This window comes from Schistosoma mansoni, chromosome W (genome assembly GCF_000237925.1).
Source record: "Schistosoma mansoni strain Puerto Rico chromosome W, complete genome".
Lineage (NCBI taxonomy): Eukaryota > Metazoa > Platyhelminthes > Trematoda > Strigeidida > Schistosomatidae > Schistosoma > Schistosoma mansoni.
The window spans coordinates 27,576,137-27,596,210 of NC_031502.1; the positions used below are offsets into that span (position 1 = coordinate 27,576,137).

The window sequence follows — 20,074 nt, forward strand, 5'->3', positions numbered from 1 at the left end:
CATAATTTAATCGAAAGTAAATATTAAGAAGAGCATATAGGAAGCAGAAACTTTGTAATAGCATAAATCCAACATGAAAGAATATATATATATATATAAGTTGAAGAAAACGCCCCTACTGAAACCTAATTCACTATTAACAAAATATATTATGAAGTCAACAGTTATCAAGGAAAGGGAAAAATTTATGTATTGAACCAACACAATGTTGGTGTACTAATTAAACGAAATTAAAATAGACAGAGAATGAAGAGCAATTATTAGTATTTCTCATGGAGTGAACAAGATAAGCATTTCACTCATAGAAGCAAAAAACCATAAACTGAGATATGAAGAGTAGGAGAGAAGTTACAACGGCGAAAAATACATGCGAGAGATAATAAGAAGAGTGAACTGAATTTACATGAGAGTAATGAGAATAAAAAAAGAAATTATTGAAAGGCGACAACAATAGTGAGGAATCTTGAAAAAAAAAAGTGTAAATAAGTTGATTTCCAACAATAAATCATGTTCAGAAAAACAGCTCATATGAAAAATAAACAAGGTGTAAAGGATAATAATTAACTAGATTTTGGGCTAAGTAAAGGAAGTTAACTGCTAGTTGGATAACTATGTAAACGATAATGATAATAGTAGGAATGAACAATTAGCTGTTTGACACTCATGATGACAATCATAATTTCGAGCTGCATAGTCTTGGCTTCTAATATGGATATTAATTTCTTTGAAAGTTGCATTCGCTTAAAGTGTACAAATATATGCTAAAAAATCAATTCAAAGGAGAACATATGTAAGGAAACGAGAAAACAAGATCACTGGTCAATTCAGAACAATTTGATCACAGTTTTTAAAGTGTTATGCTCATCGTCCACACATTCCTCATCATCAACATTATCCATTTCAAAGATCTTATTCTGATCATTCAGTACTGCTGAATCCGATTTAATCTGACTGATATCTTCTGTATCATGTTGTTTATCGTTATCGTAATAAATATTTGAACTGAAATTAGAACTATTTTTTTCAATTAACTGCATGTCTTGATCTTGAAGTACTAAGTGACTGCTGGGTTTACTGGTTTCAAACATTCCATTAATAATCACAGTTTCGGCTGGGCTGGAATCAAAGAACATATTCGAATTACCAACTGGACTACATGCACATTCCTCAGCGGGAATTTTTGGTATTTTATGTGGTGAAAGTTGACTAGAATTTGATTGCTCTGACTGAATACATGACATTGGGTCAATATTGAAAGATAACGACTGTCTAGTATTTAACAACCGTGAACTCGTTAAACCAAACGAAGAACAATCATCAATAATTTCACTTTCCAACTGACTCTATAGAAAATAATTAGTATGCAAAACATAAGTATGAAAGCACGTTAGACAGCAAATATAACACCATTAATCACAATAGTTCTCTTCAGGTAACAAATAACATGTATTCTAATTATGAACATAGAAAGATAGTTGTTTATTACTTATATGACTATAATCATAAACAGTAAACAACAGCAATTTTTCACGTATATTGTGAAAACTAAATACTGTGAGGTAACTGCAAAAACATCTAGTAGATGTCTTGGAATGCTAGTTTGGAAGTCCAAGCACTTGAGTGGGTTGTATGTTCAAAACTAGCTACACCTAGTTAGTTTTGAAAAGTTGAATAGTTGAAGTGTGGTGCATGTTACTTACGCCTGTCGACAAAAGTAGTATGTACTACCGATCAAAAATGGAATGCCTAGCAGCAGAAGGTTGAAAAGATCGAATTGAAGAGAGCAGGAACAGAAATTGATCGGTATGGAAATGAAGAAACAACAAAGTCTGAGACAATTGATTGACATTTTGCAAATGAAGTACTGAGCGTAGGGTATTCACATTTTACCAATTAGCTCTGTTACTTTGTATCCAAATACATTTGGTTGTTGCCACTTGTGTTCTTATTCATCACAGTATAAGTAGCCATCAAACAACAAAATTATAGCTTAAAATTCAGGTATATTCTTCGGTACCTGGTGAGTAGTAAGGGCAGATTATGTTTATTACTTAGGCAGCAATTATCATCGAATATCGGAAACTCCATTTTCCAATAGAATATAGTTTACAATAGTACAGATAAACTTCGAAAGTAGAAACTAATGAGAACAAGTACAAAATAACTGACCGGATCCAGAGTAGGAAAGAACGGATTAAGACAATCTATTCTTAGTTTTTTCACACTTCTGCTTAATTAACTTTATTTCGGAATCAAAGAATAACCCAATATCATACATTTGAATCAACTCCGCCTGTAGCTCTTCTAGAGTTACTGCCGGTCCCAAGCCCGGGTAAAGGAGGAGGGTTGGGCATGGGGTTAGCGACCCCATCCCGTAGAAAAGCTAACTCGCTAAAAAGACGCTAACCAGAAAAAATAATCCAAACCATTTAAACTCTGCCCTGGGAGTTGAAGGAATAATGACGTCTCATGATGAAAGCCGAAATTCTTCGGAAGTCACGAGACCGATGCACCTTCTAACAACCAGAGCAACACTCTTTATAGGTACATGGAACGTCCGGACAATGTGGGAAACAGGAAAGACCAGCCAAATAGCAATGGAAATGAGGAGATACAACTTGGCAGTACTCGGAATCAGCGAAACCCATTGGACACAAACTGGACAACAAAGGCTAGGTACAGGAGAGATGCTGCTGTACTCCGGTCACGAAGGGGAAAATGCGCCACACACTCAGGGAGTTGCTCTAATGCTGTCCAGAGAAGCACGAAATGCACTTGTGGGATGGGAATCTCATGGACCCAGGATAATCAAAGCATCATTCAGAACAAAGAAGCAAGGGATCACAATGAATGTTATCCAATGTTATGCACCCACCAATGATAGCAACGACGATGATAAAGATCAGTTCTATGAAAGGCTGCAATCAATTATAGCGAAGTGCTCACGAAAGGACCTCATCATCCTTATGGGAGATCTAAATGCTAAAGTTGGAGTGGACAACACAGGATATGAAGATGTAATTGGACGACATGGACTAGGAGAGAGAAATGAAAATGGGGAGAGACTTGCAAACCTATGTGCTTTCAACAAATTGGTTATAGGCGGCACAATATTCCCACACAAACGCATACACACAGCTACATGGATCTCACCGGACCACACCACAGAGAACCAGATTGATCACATCTGTATCAACAAAAAATTCCGAAGATCAATGGAAGATGTGAGAACCCGGAGAGGAGCTGACATAGCTTCAGATCACCACCTGGTTGTGGCCAAGATGAAACTGAAGCTAAAGAAAGACTGGACAACTGGACAAACAGCACTACAAAGGTTTAATACAGCCTTCCTTCGAGATACTGACAAACTCCATGAATTCAAGATAACTCTCAACAACAGGTTCCAAGCTCTACAGGATCTACTGAAAGAACAAGAAACTACTTTGGAGGACAACTGGAAAGGGATAAAAGAAGCACTAACTTCAACGTGTCAGCAGGTTCTTGGTCCTAAGAAGCACCATCACAAGGAATGGATCTCTATGGGGACCCTGGACAAACTTCAAGAAAGGAAGAACAAGAAACTAGCAATTAACAACAGCCGAACACGAGCAGAGAAAGTCAAAGCACAAGCAGACTACGCAGAAGCAAACAGAGAAGTGAAGAAAAGCATTAAAGCCGACAAGCAGAAATACATGGGAGAACTAGCAACGGCGGCGGAAAAAGCTGCAAGAGAAGGGAATATGAAACAACTATATGATACAACGAAGAAATTGGCAGGGAGATATAGCAAACCAGAGAGACCAGTCAAAGACAAAGAAGGAAAGACAATCACTGAGATTCAGGAACAGAGGAAAAGATGGGCAGAATACTTTGAGGAACTGCTGAATAGACCAGCCCCATCGAATCCACCGAACATCGAAGCAGCCCACACTGACCTTCCAATAGATGTCACTCCACCAACGATCGAAGAAGTCAAGATGGCCATCAGACAAATCAAAAGTGGGAAGGCGGCAGGACCTGACAATATACCAGCAGAAGCACTGAAGTCAGACATTGAAATAACTGCAAACATGCTTCACCTTCTATTCAAAAAGATTTGGGAAGAGGAACAAGTGCCAACGGACTGGAAAGAAGGATATCTCATCAAGATACCAAAGAAAGGAGATCTGAGCAAATGTGAGAACTACAGAGGTATCAGTTTGTTATCAGTACCAGGAAAAGTTTTCAACAGAGTGCTGCTGAATCGGATGAAAGACGCAGTAGACGCCGAACTTAGGGATCATCAGGCTGGATTCCGTAAGGATCGGTCGTGCACAGACCAGATTGCGACACTACGGATCATCGTTGAACAATCAGTTGAGTGGAACTCATCACTATACGTCAACTTCATCGACTATGAGAAGGCGTTTGACAGCGTGGATAGGAGAACATTGTGGAAACTTCTTCGACACTATGGAGTTCCTCAGAAGATCGTCAACATTATCCAAAACTCATACGATGGATTACAGTGCAAAGTGGTGCATGGAGGACAGCTGACAGATGCATTTCCAGTAAGGACCGGAGTCAGACAAGGCTGTCTACTCTCCCCATTTCTCTTCCTTCTAGTGATTGACTGGATTATGACGAATTCGACATCCGAAGGGAAATACGGAATACAATGGACTTCTCAGAATCAATTAGATGATTTGGACTTCGCAGATGACCTAGCCCTCCTCTCTCATACACACGACCAAATGCAGATGAAGACAGAAAATGTAGCAGCAGCCTCCGCATCGATAGGCCTCCACATTCACAAAGGAAAAAGCAAGATTCTCAAATGCAACACGGAGAACACCGACCCAATCACACTTGATGGTGAAACTCTGGAAGAGGTGGAAACATTCAAGTACCTGGGGAGCATCGTTGATAAACAAGGAGGATCGGATGCAGATGTAAAGGCAAGGATTGGCAAAGCAAGGGCAGCATTTCTACAATTGCAGAACATATGGAACTCAAAACAACTCTCAACCAATTTCAAGGTCAGAATCTTTAATACGAACGTCAAGACAGTCCTACTGTATGGAGCTGAAACGTGGAGAACTACTACGGCCATCATCAGGAAGGTACAAGTATTTATAAACAGTTGTCTACGCAAAATACTCAACATCCATTGGCCGGATACTATCAGCAACAGCGTTTTATGGGAGAGGACAAACCAGCTTCGAGCTGAAGAGGAAATAAGGAAAAGACGTTGGAAGTGGATCGGACATACATTAAGGAAATCACCAATGTGCATCACGACTCAATCCCTAACTTGGAATCCGGAAGGGAAGCGGAAAAGAGGAAGGCCAAAGAACACACTACGCCGGGAAATAGAAGCCGATATGAAAAGGATGAATAGCAACTGGAAAGAACTGGAAAGGAAGGCTCAGGACAGAGTTGGATGGAGAATGCTGGTGAGCGGCCTATGCTCCTCGACGAGGGGTAACAGGCGTAAGTAAGTAAGTAATACATTTGAATCACTAAGTATAAGTCTGCAAGATAAATACAGCAAATATATGGTACGATAGACCCAAATTTAAACTGAATCACGTAATTATGGTAATGATTTAGCGACAAACTGAGCAATTTATAACGTTAGTTGAAACTGAAAATCTCTGATAAATGTTTAACCGACTTACTAATCAATTATGTGATTCAATGAACTTCGGAAATAAGTAAGAACAACCAAATTGTTTATTGAGAAAAGTACTAGAAAATCGAATAATTTTACTTTAACTTAGTTTATTCATTGAATGAGTAACTGTATCTTACGAGTCAAACATAACCGATACATGAATATCCATCAATCACAAACACAGTTAAAAATACTATCAGCAAATCATTCATTGTGCACCAGTAAATACAATTGATATGTCAGATGATGAGAGTTCGCATCTAAACTAGAGGCTGATGTGGTCCCATGTTAAAAAGAAACATTTTCCCACCAAATGGTACAAATTACCGAAGGTATTTAATTAACTGCATAAATAGCAGTAGTGGCATCACTTAGTTAAGCAATCATAGTAAATCCACTGACCTACAAAATTAGATATGAAATACAAAAAAATTATTACATTGTTTAGCAATTATTCAACAATTAGTTACTTTACAATGATAAGTTAAGAAGCAGATTGATATTATTCTATTAAAATGAAAAAAGTGAATACTGAAGAAAAAATGGAGTAATATAAATAAGCCGTGAAAATAACTCACTTGAGTATCTCCACTACCAGCCGTAGTTGCTGATATTGTTAATAATTCTGGTATAGCTAAAGGTAAACGCAATGGACGAGTAGCAGTTGGATTGCTGATATCATTTAAAATGTCTTGTTCCTGTGCAGTTATATTAAGCAGATTATCAACTAATTCAGAATGATGTACACTGCTTGACATGGATAGGATATCTTCAGTCTCGTCTAAATCATCTGTTGTAGCTGCATCCTCAGTACCGTATAAACTAGGTGTTGGTGTACCACCTGAAAAATCTTTATCATCATGATCATTCATTGGAATCTCAAGACCAGACCAAAAACATTTTGAATTTCGATAGCTATAAGCATTTAGTAAGTTATTAGAGTTAGTGACAGTGATCTGATTTTCATAATTATTACTACTTTTCTTAGCCATTTCGTCCATAGGAATAAAATGTTGTTGTGAATGTGAAAAATCATAGATTCCTTCATGTGATGAGTGAATTTTTGACCAGTTTGGCTGAAAATGCAAGGACTGATTCATAACATTATTAATACAATCATTATTACTGATATTAGCGAAATGAGGGTTATTAAAACTAACATTTACATTAGAATACCATCTATGATGAGCGGTTGAATCAGGATGATGTATTAATCCACTAGTAGAAATTGGTGACTTAAGAAATTGTTGAGAGTGTTTTGGTTGTTTAAAATAAGGTAAAATATCATTTGATGCATTATTCATGGTATCTAACGACATACTATTCATATTAGAACCATTATTTCTACGTAAACAAGCGTACTGTCCATCAGATTTATGAGAGGAAGAATCCAAATAACCAGTTAAATCACTCACGACAATGTTTTCGTGAGCATGGATTTTTTTAATTAACTTCATTTGTGCTTTTGGTCTAGTGATTTGATGGATTAGTTTGTGAATCAATGGATGATTCACATCGAGTACAGTGTTTTCACGATCTCTGATAAAACATACAAAATCAAACAAGAAAAAAAACTAGTGAAATTCAACAAACTGGGAAAAATGAAGTGCAGGTCAGATAAATTAGTGCTTGTTTCAAAAGCAGACAACTTATAAATTGTAAAGCAGTTAGTTGATCTGTGGATACAAGCAATGTAAAAAAGAGATATTCACAACTGGTGGAAACAAACATAAATGATAAGTTGGTAACTATGGTTACAAAGTTTCGACTAACTATTAGATTTTATCCGAAAATAATATAACAACTAATGAGTACTTTTATTTGGCAAAATACAGTACAAGTTATTGAAACATGACTCAATTATTGATCAAAGTTGCATAATTGTACACCCATTTAATCATGAATTTAAGTCCGGTCACTTATGGATTGAGCTACGCAGTCTCCTAAGTACGGAATTACTGGTAACCAAGATCATACGGAATTTCTATGACATATTAAACTGCGAAATCGTACATGGAGGATGTAAAAACCTGGGCGGCATCATTGATGAACACGGTGGATCTGATGCAGATGTGAAGGCGCGAATCGGCTAAGCAAAAGCAGCATATCTGCAACTGAAGAACATCTGGAACTCAAAACAACTGTCAACCAACACCAAGATCAGAATTTTCAATACAAATGTCAAGACACTTCTACTGTATGGGACGGAAACTTGGAGAACTACGAAAACCATCATCCAGAAGATACAGGTGTTGATTAACAGTTGTCTACGCAAAATACTTCGGATTCGTTGGCCAGACACTATCAGCAACAAGCTACTGTGTGAGAGAACAAGCGAGATTTCAGCGGAGGAAGAAGCTCTGGAAGTGGATAGAACACACATTGAGGAAATCACCCAACTGCGTCACAAGGCAAGCCCTCACATGGAATCCTCAGGGCCAAGGGAAAAGAGGAAGACCAAAGAACACATTATGCCGAGAAATGGGAACATATTAGAAGAATGAACAACGACTGGATAGAACTAGAAAGGAAGGCCCAGAAGAGAGTGGGTTGGGGAATGCCGGTCGGCGGTATATGCTCCATTTGGAGTAACAGGCGTAAGTAAGTAAGGTAATCAAATCAATGGTTTTATCACAAGGGATCGCATTATTTGATTAACATAGGTATTTACATTAGTACTAGAGTTTACTTCGGCGGAAAACTCTTAGTGTCGACATTTAAAACATTTTTGACAGCATTTCTCAGCATTTACAATACGTCATTCCACTAAAACATGAAAAAGAACATAAATATTGGAATATAAAAGCTAAGTAACACACTACGATATATTACATTTTGGAGCACAAAAGATCGTCTAGATATTATATGATTCTTTGTACATCCATAATAGGGAAGGGTAAGGTGAGTAGGTAATAGACCTATAGAAAAAACCCAGATGGGATCAAAAATTAAGGTAATCGTTTTTAAAAAGCATGTTATATGAAATACAGCAAAAGAATTTTGTACAATAAACCTGATAATACCAACAATCACTTTTAATACAGTTGAACAAAAAAGATAAGTTCATTGAATATTTATCATTCCACTTACTGCTTAGAAAAAATAATGATATTATTCAAGATCTGAGCAAAACTCTTTGTTATTATTTTTATTTGACAAAGCGAGCACTAAAAGACTGTGAATAAATTTACACGAACCTCTTAAATAAAGATATTCATGTTCCATGTTAAATTTTATATCCTTGGGTGCTTTACTAAACAAACTGAGTAGCACACATGGAACATGAAGTCGAAGATAAATTACATTTCCTAGATATTGGAATTGGACGAAGATCAGTGGGTACATTACAAAGATACGTTCATCGCAAAACACTTGGAGTGGACTATATCTCAATTACTACAGGTTCTGTCCATTAAGTTACAAAAAGGGTATTGTACGGACCTTTTTTGACCGCGCACGCAAAATATGCCCAAATGAGTGTCTGGAAGAAGAAATGGCCTTAATCACCAAGTGCCTACGTGAAAACGCATACCTGGCGAAATTCATCCATAAATACGTAAACACCAACAGCCAAGTAAAGAATGATCGAGTGGAAAAGAAAACATGCTTCTTATACCTACATTTCAAAGGAGATGAAATCGCTGGAATAATTAATCACAGACTTAATTCTGCGTTGAAAGCGACCTACCCAGCAGCTAAACTGACAACGATGTGGGAAACTAACTGCTCACTCAAACAAGCTAAAATCGACATGTCCTCTTTTCTCAGTAGCTCCAACTGCATTTACCAATTTAGATGTACGTGCCAAAGCATATACATTGGAAGAACCGAGAGAAGAGTACATATTCGCATTTCTGAGCATGCTCCTAAGAAACTGAGGCTGCGAGGGACCAAGGCTCTCAAAAGTGCAATAGCTCGGCATTTACTCGACACCGGGCACACTATTGACATTTCTCATGCTTACAAAATCATTAGCAAACAAAGAAGCACAACTGCTCTCCAGTTTGCTGAAGCGATCGCGATGAAAAAAATTCAAACCGGATCTATATATTCAAAAAGAGATAGTGATAAACTCATTACTACCCTGGTAATCCATTTTTTTGTTTTATTTCTTTGATATTAGTTTCATTTTGGTTAATATTTAGTTTTTATCATATTCCTCTTCCATTACCCAATTCTTAAACCACCTTTTCTCTCACACATTTCCGCTCACTTGTCTCTCTTAAATTATATGAACTCTCCAAATTCTATTCAATTATTATGTAACCCACCCTGTTTGTTTTTAATTCCATGACTACTTCATTACCTCTAAAATTATCACACATTTGATCTTATCGGTCTTTGAACTCCACTCAACTATTACGCCACCCACCCTTTATGCTTCCTTCATTCTAATACCTAATAACCAAGTGCAAAGTACTCCTACAAGACTGGCAGGATTCTCATCCTGTACTCACCCTGGATGGTGAGCAGATTGAAGTAGTTGAGAAGTTCGTGTATCTAGGTAGCTATATAAGTGCTGGTGGTGGCGTGAGTGATGAGATTGATGCACGTATAATGAAAGCCAGAGCGGCTTATGCCAATCTGGGCCATCTTTGGCGTCTTCATGATGTTAGTCTGGCTGTCAAAGGTCGGATCTACAACGCGTCGGTGAGAGCAGTTTTGCTCTATGCTTGTGAAACCTGGCCTCTCCGAGTTGAGGATGTTAGACGTCTCTCTGTGTTCGATCATCGTTGTCTCCGAAGGATTGCTGACATACAGTGGCAACACCATGTTAGTAATGCAGAGGTTCGGCATCGTGTGTTCGGGCGCCGAGACGATAATTCAATTGGTGTCACCACCTTGAAACACCGACTTCGGTGGCTTGGACATGTTTTACGAATGTCGTCCCAGAGACTTCCACGCCGTGCATTATTTGCCGACTCTGGGACTGGTTGGAAAAAGCGGAGAGGAGGTCAGTGTATGACATGGTGTCGTGGCATGAAAGAAAGCTGCAAAGGGCTAGCTTCTGTTGGTCCTTCACGACTCCCTGGCTGGGGTCCGAGAGATGGTGCAACACAGTGGCTAGAGACGTTATCGGATATGGCTCAGAATAGAAGCCAGTGGCGATCCTGCTGCAACCTTCTTTTACTTTCTACATAAAGAGTGGTTCTAACTTTCTTAACTGAAAGAGTCTTCTGGTTGTACATTTCAGTCCGCCTTATTTTTTCATCCCTTCTCTTCCTACTTTCATTACTTTGTGTGGCGCATATGTATCTGGTGCCCTTTTGTACCAATAAATATGTGTTTAAATAAATAAAAAAATAAAAATAACCAATAATGTCAATTGTTCCGCACTATTTATTACCCCAATGCTAAAACTCTAATACATATTTGGTTGTAAGCAGCTGATGAGAAACTACGAAATATAATGAATTCATATTATTCTGCATCAATATTTGTTCTGTCTTTGTTTAAATTCATAAAGGGAACTAACTGTATGAAATTTTCGACAATTAAATGACATTTTGCAAATTAAGAATTTACTGTATGGTTCTCAGATTTTACTAAGATGTTCTGTAATTTTGTGTTCAATTACATCGGACTATTCCCACTTGTGTTCTCGTTCACTACAATACTAGTTCTGTTTCTTTGGATGTTAGAACTGCATCCTGTAGGTAGATGTTGTACAATTATAGTGAAGGAACCAATAGAAAAACAGGTCTACATTCGTTAATGAATCAATTTGTTTATATGTATTTTCTCAAAGTAAACTATGACCTTTAAAGCTGAAATCTGAGGTCAAATGATTCTTACAAATCAACTAAAACTATTTAGAATACTAAACCTTCCTCCGCAGTAGTAACTAAATTTTTGTGGTTCAATCAATGTTGGGTTTTTTTTCTTCGACAGCTTTTCTGAAGTGAAATCACCCAATTCTTAATTATAATTGCTGGTGGACAATTTACTCTAAATAGCAATTATCAAAACTAGATGTCTGGATAACTCGAAGAAACGAAATCTTTATGAAGGCAAAGTATAATAACTAAAAGCAACAACAATATTGTTGTGTTTGCTTCACTTAACAAATATGATTCAGTGTATGGCAATAAGGACGATGTTGCAAGATATAAAAAACCCAATACCAAACACGTAATAAATTACATGAATTTAACATTTTTACAAAAATTTGTTACATACTATGATATGTACAGAGAACATAAAAAATACAAACTGTTAGTTCGGTAAAACTAATTGTATTAAGAAAACATACTATTGAAGATAACTTCAACCTTCTCCTAGACGTAAGCTTTGCAAATATGATTGTCAAGTATATATAAAATATATTGAATAGAAGTTATCGTGGTATGCAGGTAAAATTTAATAAACGCCTATCTGAATGGCAGAAAATAATTTGTTTTAACATTAGTTATACCAACATTTTCCAAACATTTCTTCTGACTAATATGAAGTATTAACCTTTCGGATGATAATTATGTGTACATTACTGACAATCTTAAGGTATATATATATATATATATATATATATAATCAGTATACTGGATAATGAAAAGCCTGGTTTATTACAAACAACAAGAACATATGAAAGGGTTGCAAATAATGATATATATATATATATATATATATTGCTTTGTAAAGTAGAAGGTTATATCAATATATGAGATATGTAACTTTACATTTAAAGTGAACTAAAATGTTAGCTTTTATTCAGTTTAGATAGCACATATGAAACATTCCACGAGGGTATTTAATAGAATAAAATATGAAGTAACTCAATCAGAAAGGTTGCAATTAATGAACAGTCGACTGAAGAGAAAACTGATGGGCTGCGAAAAAATACCGAGAAATCCGTAAAGCATCAATGCAAGTAACCTACAGGCGTAAACACTCAGTTGCCTTTCACACTTTTTGACTTGTTTATTATTTAAAAATTACAGAACAGTTTATTTATTTAAACACATACATATTGGTACAAAGGGGCACCAGATACATATGCGCCACACACAGAACAGTAAGATATTAGAAACGAATTAGGCAGTGTTGGAACTGATCTGTCTACCAAATTTTAATCAATAAATTTGATTTATCGACATTTCAATAGTATCCCCGCCATCATAGAAATTAGACTTCATAGAAAGCAAAGTGAACAAGAAAAGATAATAAATGAAAGACATAAAGTGACTGATGAAATTAGGGATTTATATATAATGTATACCAAATAGTTCACCTGTCAGGACTGTACAGAATAACTCGTATGCCACAGTACTATTGTTTGACATTAATGAATTTTGTTATGTTTACTAATCTTTCAATAACTACAAGGAGTGTAAGCTGAAAACGGAAACCACTGAGAATTTTTCCGACTTAATAATAAAGATAAAATAATATGTAGTTTCCTCTCACATTTATTTATAGGCCAGCACTAGGATTTAGGCATTAGCAGCTAAACCAAAGAGAATGTTGAATATCATTAGATTTTATGCGGAAAATCTATCACTATGAATGTATATTCATAAACAGCATCATTTAAAAATAAAAGTGAACACGCGTAACCAAGAGCAAAAAATGAATACAACGTACCTTGAATGCATTAGCAGTGTAATAATACATGGATGATAAACTCGTGCCATATGCTGAATAACGTTCTGAAATGCAAAAATAGATTTGTCAACATTAGACATAGTAGCCGAACTCCTTGTAGACGAATGGTCACAGCAATAACACCATTGATTTTCTTCATTTTCAAATCTTAACAAAGAACGAATCTTATCATGTAATTCCCGGTTTTCATCTTTATAGTTTTCATCGGTACTAACACCGTCCACATTAGTAACATTGTTGCCTGAAGTGAATATTGTCCAACTGGATAACAGACGTTTAACCGCTGAATACGTATGATGATAAGACTGTGTTGCTCCCCTGCGCTGCATTAATGGATCAGACTCTAAGGAGTTTAGTTCATCAAACGATTGATCAGACCACGTTTCAGCCAGATGTTTATGAAAATCACTCTCCAAATAGTTTTTTGTTAATGAGATACAAGAACACTGACTTGATGTGTTATGATTGCAAGTGCATTTATCAGCGGGTGGGACGTTCCGTCTAGAACAAGATCTAAGAATCCCATTTATATCAACATTAAAAACAGAAGAAATTCAAGTTAAAGATAAATCATGATGCAAATAAAAAATGTATCATGAGAAAATTTATATATCATTTGAAAAAAGTGGGTGTCCTGTAATCTTATCAGTTACATAACAAAGACTGTATACTAATGAGAAATGAATTCAGGTTAGTCATGGAATTGAAAGGATCCCATGAATTTTTTCATTTATTGTAAATGTGATAGCCGGGAAAGTGTTTGTTAGCAAATTATGAAAACTACTTATAAGCAACATTGATTTTAACTAGGACAGATGTCATATATATTCTGGATCCTTAATGAACATATAAAATCTGTAGAATTTTCAGCCAGCTTCTGAAATCCATATTCGTTAGAAATTAAGCAGTAAACATGAGAACTCATCATGTTGTCAAGTTTGTTTAATTTAGGAAAGAGATAGTAACTATGTGATTCTATTTAAGGTCTTGGAAAAGAAATATCTTTGAACGTCCATGCGATCGAATTCCAATAATATGAAGTTAGGGCAGAAAATGAAAAAGAATTATAACCATTTAGAGATTATTGAAATCATATAGGTTTGAAAAATAATGTATTCTACACAATAAATGAAAACACGATCTATTGGCACGCAAAATCTTTGTAAATATTAATTTAATTTTTATGCTGAAGGTTATTTCAAAAGATATTCGTTATTCATTTAACCTTCAGCTTATTTTCTTGATTAAATGACCTTAATTCATATTCATATGGCATGTTTTGAAAAATTATTGTTTGATCGTTACTTTTTTTTATATCAAATTTTCAGAGTGAAATTCGAGTTAATATCAAACCTTTACTCTCTTCCTACAAATAACGAATACGTTTAGATCAAATAATAAAACTGTTTTAGCCTGTCACTTAATTTCTACCTCCAATAAAAACTAGTTCTACGTGTTGACCTTACTATAATGCTAGTTATCAATCAGTTTGTAATTTTAATAGACCAGTATTTTAATAAATATACAAATGGTTGATTACAGGTCGCAGAAAAGCTGTAAAGGGTTGTAGTGAGTCGAATCGATGCAATCTTCTTCAATATTATTCCGATCTATATTCACAAGATATATCATCAGTTAATTAAGACCAATCACTGAATGAGATTACTTGTTTTAAGAAGAAAATTTGGTTGAGCTCATGGATGACTTGATCACTAATTAAAATTGTAGAAACTTGAAATACTAAAGACTGTTTATCATGGGGATGACGCTTATTTCTAAAATGACACCAATTTCATTAACGATTAACAACGTGACCTACAGGTGAGATGTTTGTCGAGAATACATTACATTGAGAACTGATAAGAATCAGAAACAAAATATAACATATTGAGAGGAACAATTTGTTCAAAAATTGTATATAACAAATCTCATTGTTTTACATCATTATCGTAAGGCGGTACCCCATAAAAATCATTCATTCTGCACTAGTAATCCAGTTTCACCACCTCACCTACGACAACTATTCTAAATTTATTACTTACTGCTTCCTATATTAGAATGTTGAAAATATGTCAAGTAAATGAGTGTGATACAACTTCAGGTATTCTGCACATCATTAATGGTTTGAGAATATAAGCAATATGGAAATAAATATGGTAACCTTACTTCAGAGGAGATGGAAGAGTTCTAACTGTTCTTGGTGCAAAAACTGATAGAGGGAAATTTGGCAGATCAATGTGAATAAGAGACATCGGATCAATGATTGAAGGCTTCATCAGATTAGGTTCGTATCCTCCTGGATGCACACTGCTGTGCACAATTGGCGAAACATAAACACTATTTGGATCACAAGATGTTTCAGTAGCTGAATTACGAGGATCAACTGGGAAATCAGAACTTGGATTCACATTATTACAATTATTTATATCATTGTCACTATGATCCTTCTTGCTCGAAACAGCTATGACTGTACAACGTTGTGATAATCTTTCCCGTCTAGAAGCGCAACTATCACTTCCTAATGAAAGAGATTCATCTTCATTATCCAACTCAATGAGATCACAAGATTCTTCTTCCAAATGGTCAACAGATCCTACAGTAACTGACTGAACCCCGTTTCCATGCACTGAATGTGCTGAAGAAGTACAAATTTGTTTGCTTAAATTCGAAAGTATCAATTCACGAAATCGTTGACCAAGACTAGCATCACGAATCTAGACACAATAGAAGAGGAAAAATAAGAACAAAAAACTAAGGATTGTGGTGCATATATTTTAATTGATCAGTTTCTAACCTTTTCATTCATGTTAAGATCATAACAACAGAAGAAATACAAACCCTTATAGATAACAAGTGAATTGGCAAATAATATCATATGGTTTCATCTATACGTCTTAGATAAAACACAAAATAAATCTCGATATAATAATGAGGAAACGGAATTGATCTAAAAATGTGATGTATTTACGCTACGTATTTCGAAAAAATCTGGTCGCACATATATTTGTTGAAGTATTTTATATTAAAAGTATTAAAATAATTATTATAAAGTTAACTAAATGAAAGCTCAAGTACACAAAATGAGGAATAGTCCCATATTAGGATGAAACGGCCGTCCAGTGTTTCCAGGTTTTCAATGGTGCTCTAGCTTAGATCGACTGATGGATTCAAGCGCTAAAAGTGATAATTGTAAATGAAGGAGGGAGAAAATTAACATAGTATGAAAATATCAGAGAGTTGTCTCACTACCCTAGGTCATAAAATGACTAGAAAGGAGATTCAAGGTTGCGACGTAAAGGGGGTTTGAATTTACAGATAGCAAAGGCTTCTCTAAACTTAAGCATTCGTCCTTGATGACTTCTAAACAGAGTTTTAAAAGCTATACGAACGTCGATTCTATTACCCGTTTCAATTTTATGCATTGCTATCGATGAACATAGTTTTCTACTTCTCACGTTTATCGGAACATTTAACATCAAATGATTTTAAAACCATCTAGGCATATGTTCCATAACCCTTGATTACATTGTTCGATTACTCCTCCCTATGTATGTGTGTCCACACAAACAAGTAAATTGGTAAATATCATGAGATATGACATGGAGATTTCAATATTGATCAGTCCAGGTTAGCTTCCTATAAACTGACCACCTTATAATTCCATCCCCCCTTTGACTCAAAAGTATGTCTAAAATGAGCAACCAATCATTACGTTCATATTCATAGATCATTACGATATCATTCTGTATAATATTGAGTTTATGTAATAAACTGAGCAATATCAAAACCACTAGCCATATGACCAACATATCATCCACGTGTCTCTTATACAGAGTTGTCTCGCTGATGAGCTCATTCATCCTATTTTCAACACATGACAAAAATACATCGGCTAAGAGAGGTCTCAAAGGGCTCCCCAGATCAAATCATACAAATCACTTAAAAAGTAAACAGCAATAAGCGTTCTGCTTATAAACAGTTTAAGGGTAATAAGTTTTAAGGGTAATAATGAATATATATGACAGACTATGAAGACTTTTATATTAAACACATGTATGTTGACATTATTTGTATAAGGAAGAGTGGATAAAAATTATTACCTGTAATGGGATAGTTATATTCTTTTCTGTAATACAGCAGAAAACCTGTTCACCGAATGCATTTCTTAGCAAATAACTGCATAGTCCTAAGTGAACAAATAAAAAAAACAAAAACAGAAGGCCATAATCAGTTTATACGTTCAGATACATAGAACAGTCTTTTTTAGTTTTTAATTTGTTAATTTGCTCATGTACAATACGTAACTCATGTTTCATTGAGAAGTTTGTACATAAATTTCAAAACGGTTGTAATACAAGAAGTCATCACTGAATGTCTTAGATGTTAAATAATATTCTAAAAGGCTACTGAGTCTCCACAGGTATTCAAGGAATGCGGAGCAGTTGGTACAGTACGCAATTTCTTTGCTTATGTACCAAATCAAACAATATGACTCTGTCAGATACCTATTCGCTTGTAGTCAAACTTAATTTCACGTCGATTAAGTGGCTTATCGATGTTCGAAAGAAGATATTTCGTACGTAAAATACCGGTTGCTCTAACTATTCGGGGAGGGACATTTGAAAATCACTAGGAAACTAATACCCACCAACTAATCGAAAACATGAAGGAAACAAAACGTTTTGTTGGCATCTTTACCTGAATCGACGGAACAATGGCAGGAGGATCACTATTGAAAAGAGTAAAGGTAGGAACCCTTTTCCAAATAAAGGTCTGAAAAATTGCTAGATAAAAATGAGTAGTATAACGACCAACGGCAATCCGTATGAATATTTTGTCTATAGATCAGCTAAAACACATTTATTTTCAACGGATCGGTTATTTTATATGTAAGATCTGCACATCAGTTCAGGCTTTTAGAATCATAAAGCATTTGCATTAAATAACTACCTCATGTATAACGACTCAACGTAATGACCATACGATAAACGGGATAAGATTTATGTGTCCTAGAATCTAACATGGTAGGATAGGTTTGATAAATCATTTTCATAATTGATTTGAGTGTCCAACAATATAACTGTCCCAGTTTCTGAATAAGCAATAGCCAATGGCTCTTCCAGTCATGTCACTGTAAAACGATTAGTGAATACATCTGAAAGGGAAGCTCTTAAAAATCAAATAGTGGTGCTTTTTGGAATTTCTCCACTAATTGTCTTTGAATAACATAAAATCCCTCAAATAAGCACTTTTTTAAAAAAACTGCTTCTCAATAATAACTCTAGATAATACATATATAAATTTTAATGTAATAACAACTAACCAGTGAAATCATTTTCATCAAGCTGAAATTTCGACCACCAATCATCAATATGTAGTTTCAATAAATGTATACGAGGCAGAATCCGAAGTTCATAGAAACATTTAGTTAATTCTGAGCCTAAATTAAGAGTTAACTGAATTGTGGGAGAGAAAAGTAGGGAAAACTATTAAAATCACTCCACAATGTTAAATTATAAGAAAAGATAAAATAAATTAATTGTATCTGATGCATCACTGATGCACTGTGAAATAAAAGTATGTGTTGTAATACTATCAGTAATCCCAAGTGATGACCACTATGGTTGATAGCCTTGAAAAATATTGGCGAGACTATAGTTTGTGAGAGAACCAATTAGATATAAGATAGCAGGTCTTGGGTTTCGGAGCGAAATTCATCCATCCATATGGCTAAATAGCGTTTCGGCCCTTTAGTTGATGTCAGTTTGTGATGAAGACCCTAAACCTAGTTTCTAACCCCACCCACCAACTGTCAATCATAATTCTAATTCTTTGAACTGCTTTACAACCTTCATTTAGTTCAAGTAATTGGACATTCTCAAGATCATTTTCGGGTCGTTCAAAGATCGTCCATAAATTATAGCCTCATCAAAATATTTACCGATAGCTCTTCTATACAACGACCCATGACACCTAAATTTGGATCTCATTATCTGCTGAAACCCACTTTCTGTATGTCGTACGCGCGGACAATAGTTCAATTACATACAACCATGCTCCTAAACGACTGTTCAATCAAATTAAGTATTTAAAAAAAATCACAAAAGAACTAATATTGTCATGCTTCAATTTTATAAATTAAAATGACAATTCAATTTCAATAGTGTCTTGAAAGGTGATCAAATACTTAATAATGATAGCTACGATAATTAGGATTACATGAAAGTTTACGAAACTAATGCAATTATTGTTTACGTGACAAACGCGTACTCACTAAATCTTTAGAAGATATCAATTCCACACAGATGATGGTAACATGACAGTTAATTAGACAGTTAAAAAACCCAATAGGTTATGCAAATAAAATAATCAGTTTTACTGAACTGACTTTTTTCTGGAAAACTCTATTTATTATCCTTATCAACACAAATATAAATTTTTTTGCATCGAATGTATGATACAACATGAACAGAGATGGAAAATAGGATAAAGGGGTGTTTTAAGTATAATAAAGCAATGTTCAAAATAGATTAGGGATTGATGAGTTATGAAAACTTAGTGAACTTGCTTTTAAATTTCGATCAGATAACTTTATGCGTCTAAAGAATCTCGAATTGGTTTGAACTTCAAGAGCTTTTGCGCGCCTATAGCAAATAGATAAACAAACGGATAATAAAAATTGTTCAATTTACTTTTTGCAAATTTTATGTAAACAAATTATATTTATTTTAGTTCGGACAAAAATTCATTTTCTGTAAGGTGTAATATTGTAAACATTGAGTGTTTACATTCTAATTAGTATTCAGGAAGTGACTA

The 20,074-nt window shown here is 35.1% G+C and overlaps 1 protein-coding gene across 1 annotated transcript in view; it reads right to left on the reverse strand.

Annotated features, from left to right (window-relative positions):
• Positions 1–824: 824 nt before the first annotated feature.
• The window catches only part of Smp_170080 (sodium/dicarboxylate cotransporter-related), a gene marked incomplete at both ends in the record, with an annotated part of 94,546 nt that continues 75,296 nt past the window's right edge, over positions 825–20,074 (reverse strand). The window contains 6 exons of the mRNA XM_018789206.1: positions 825–1,343; positions 6,235–7,195; positions 13,238–13,759; positions 15,425–15,972; positions 17,359–17,444; positions 18,582–18,714. Coding sequence (XP_018654673.1) covers positions 825–1,343; positions 6,235–7,195; positions 13,238–13,759; positions 15,425–15,972; positions 17,359–17,444; positions 18,582–18,714 — 2,769 coding nt within the window. The remainder of the gene's footprint in view (positions 1,344–6,234; positions 7,196–13,237; positions 13,760–15,424; positions 15,973–17,358; positions 17,445–18,581; positions 18,715–20,074) is intronic.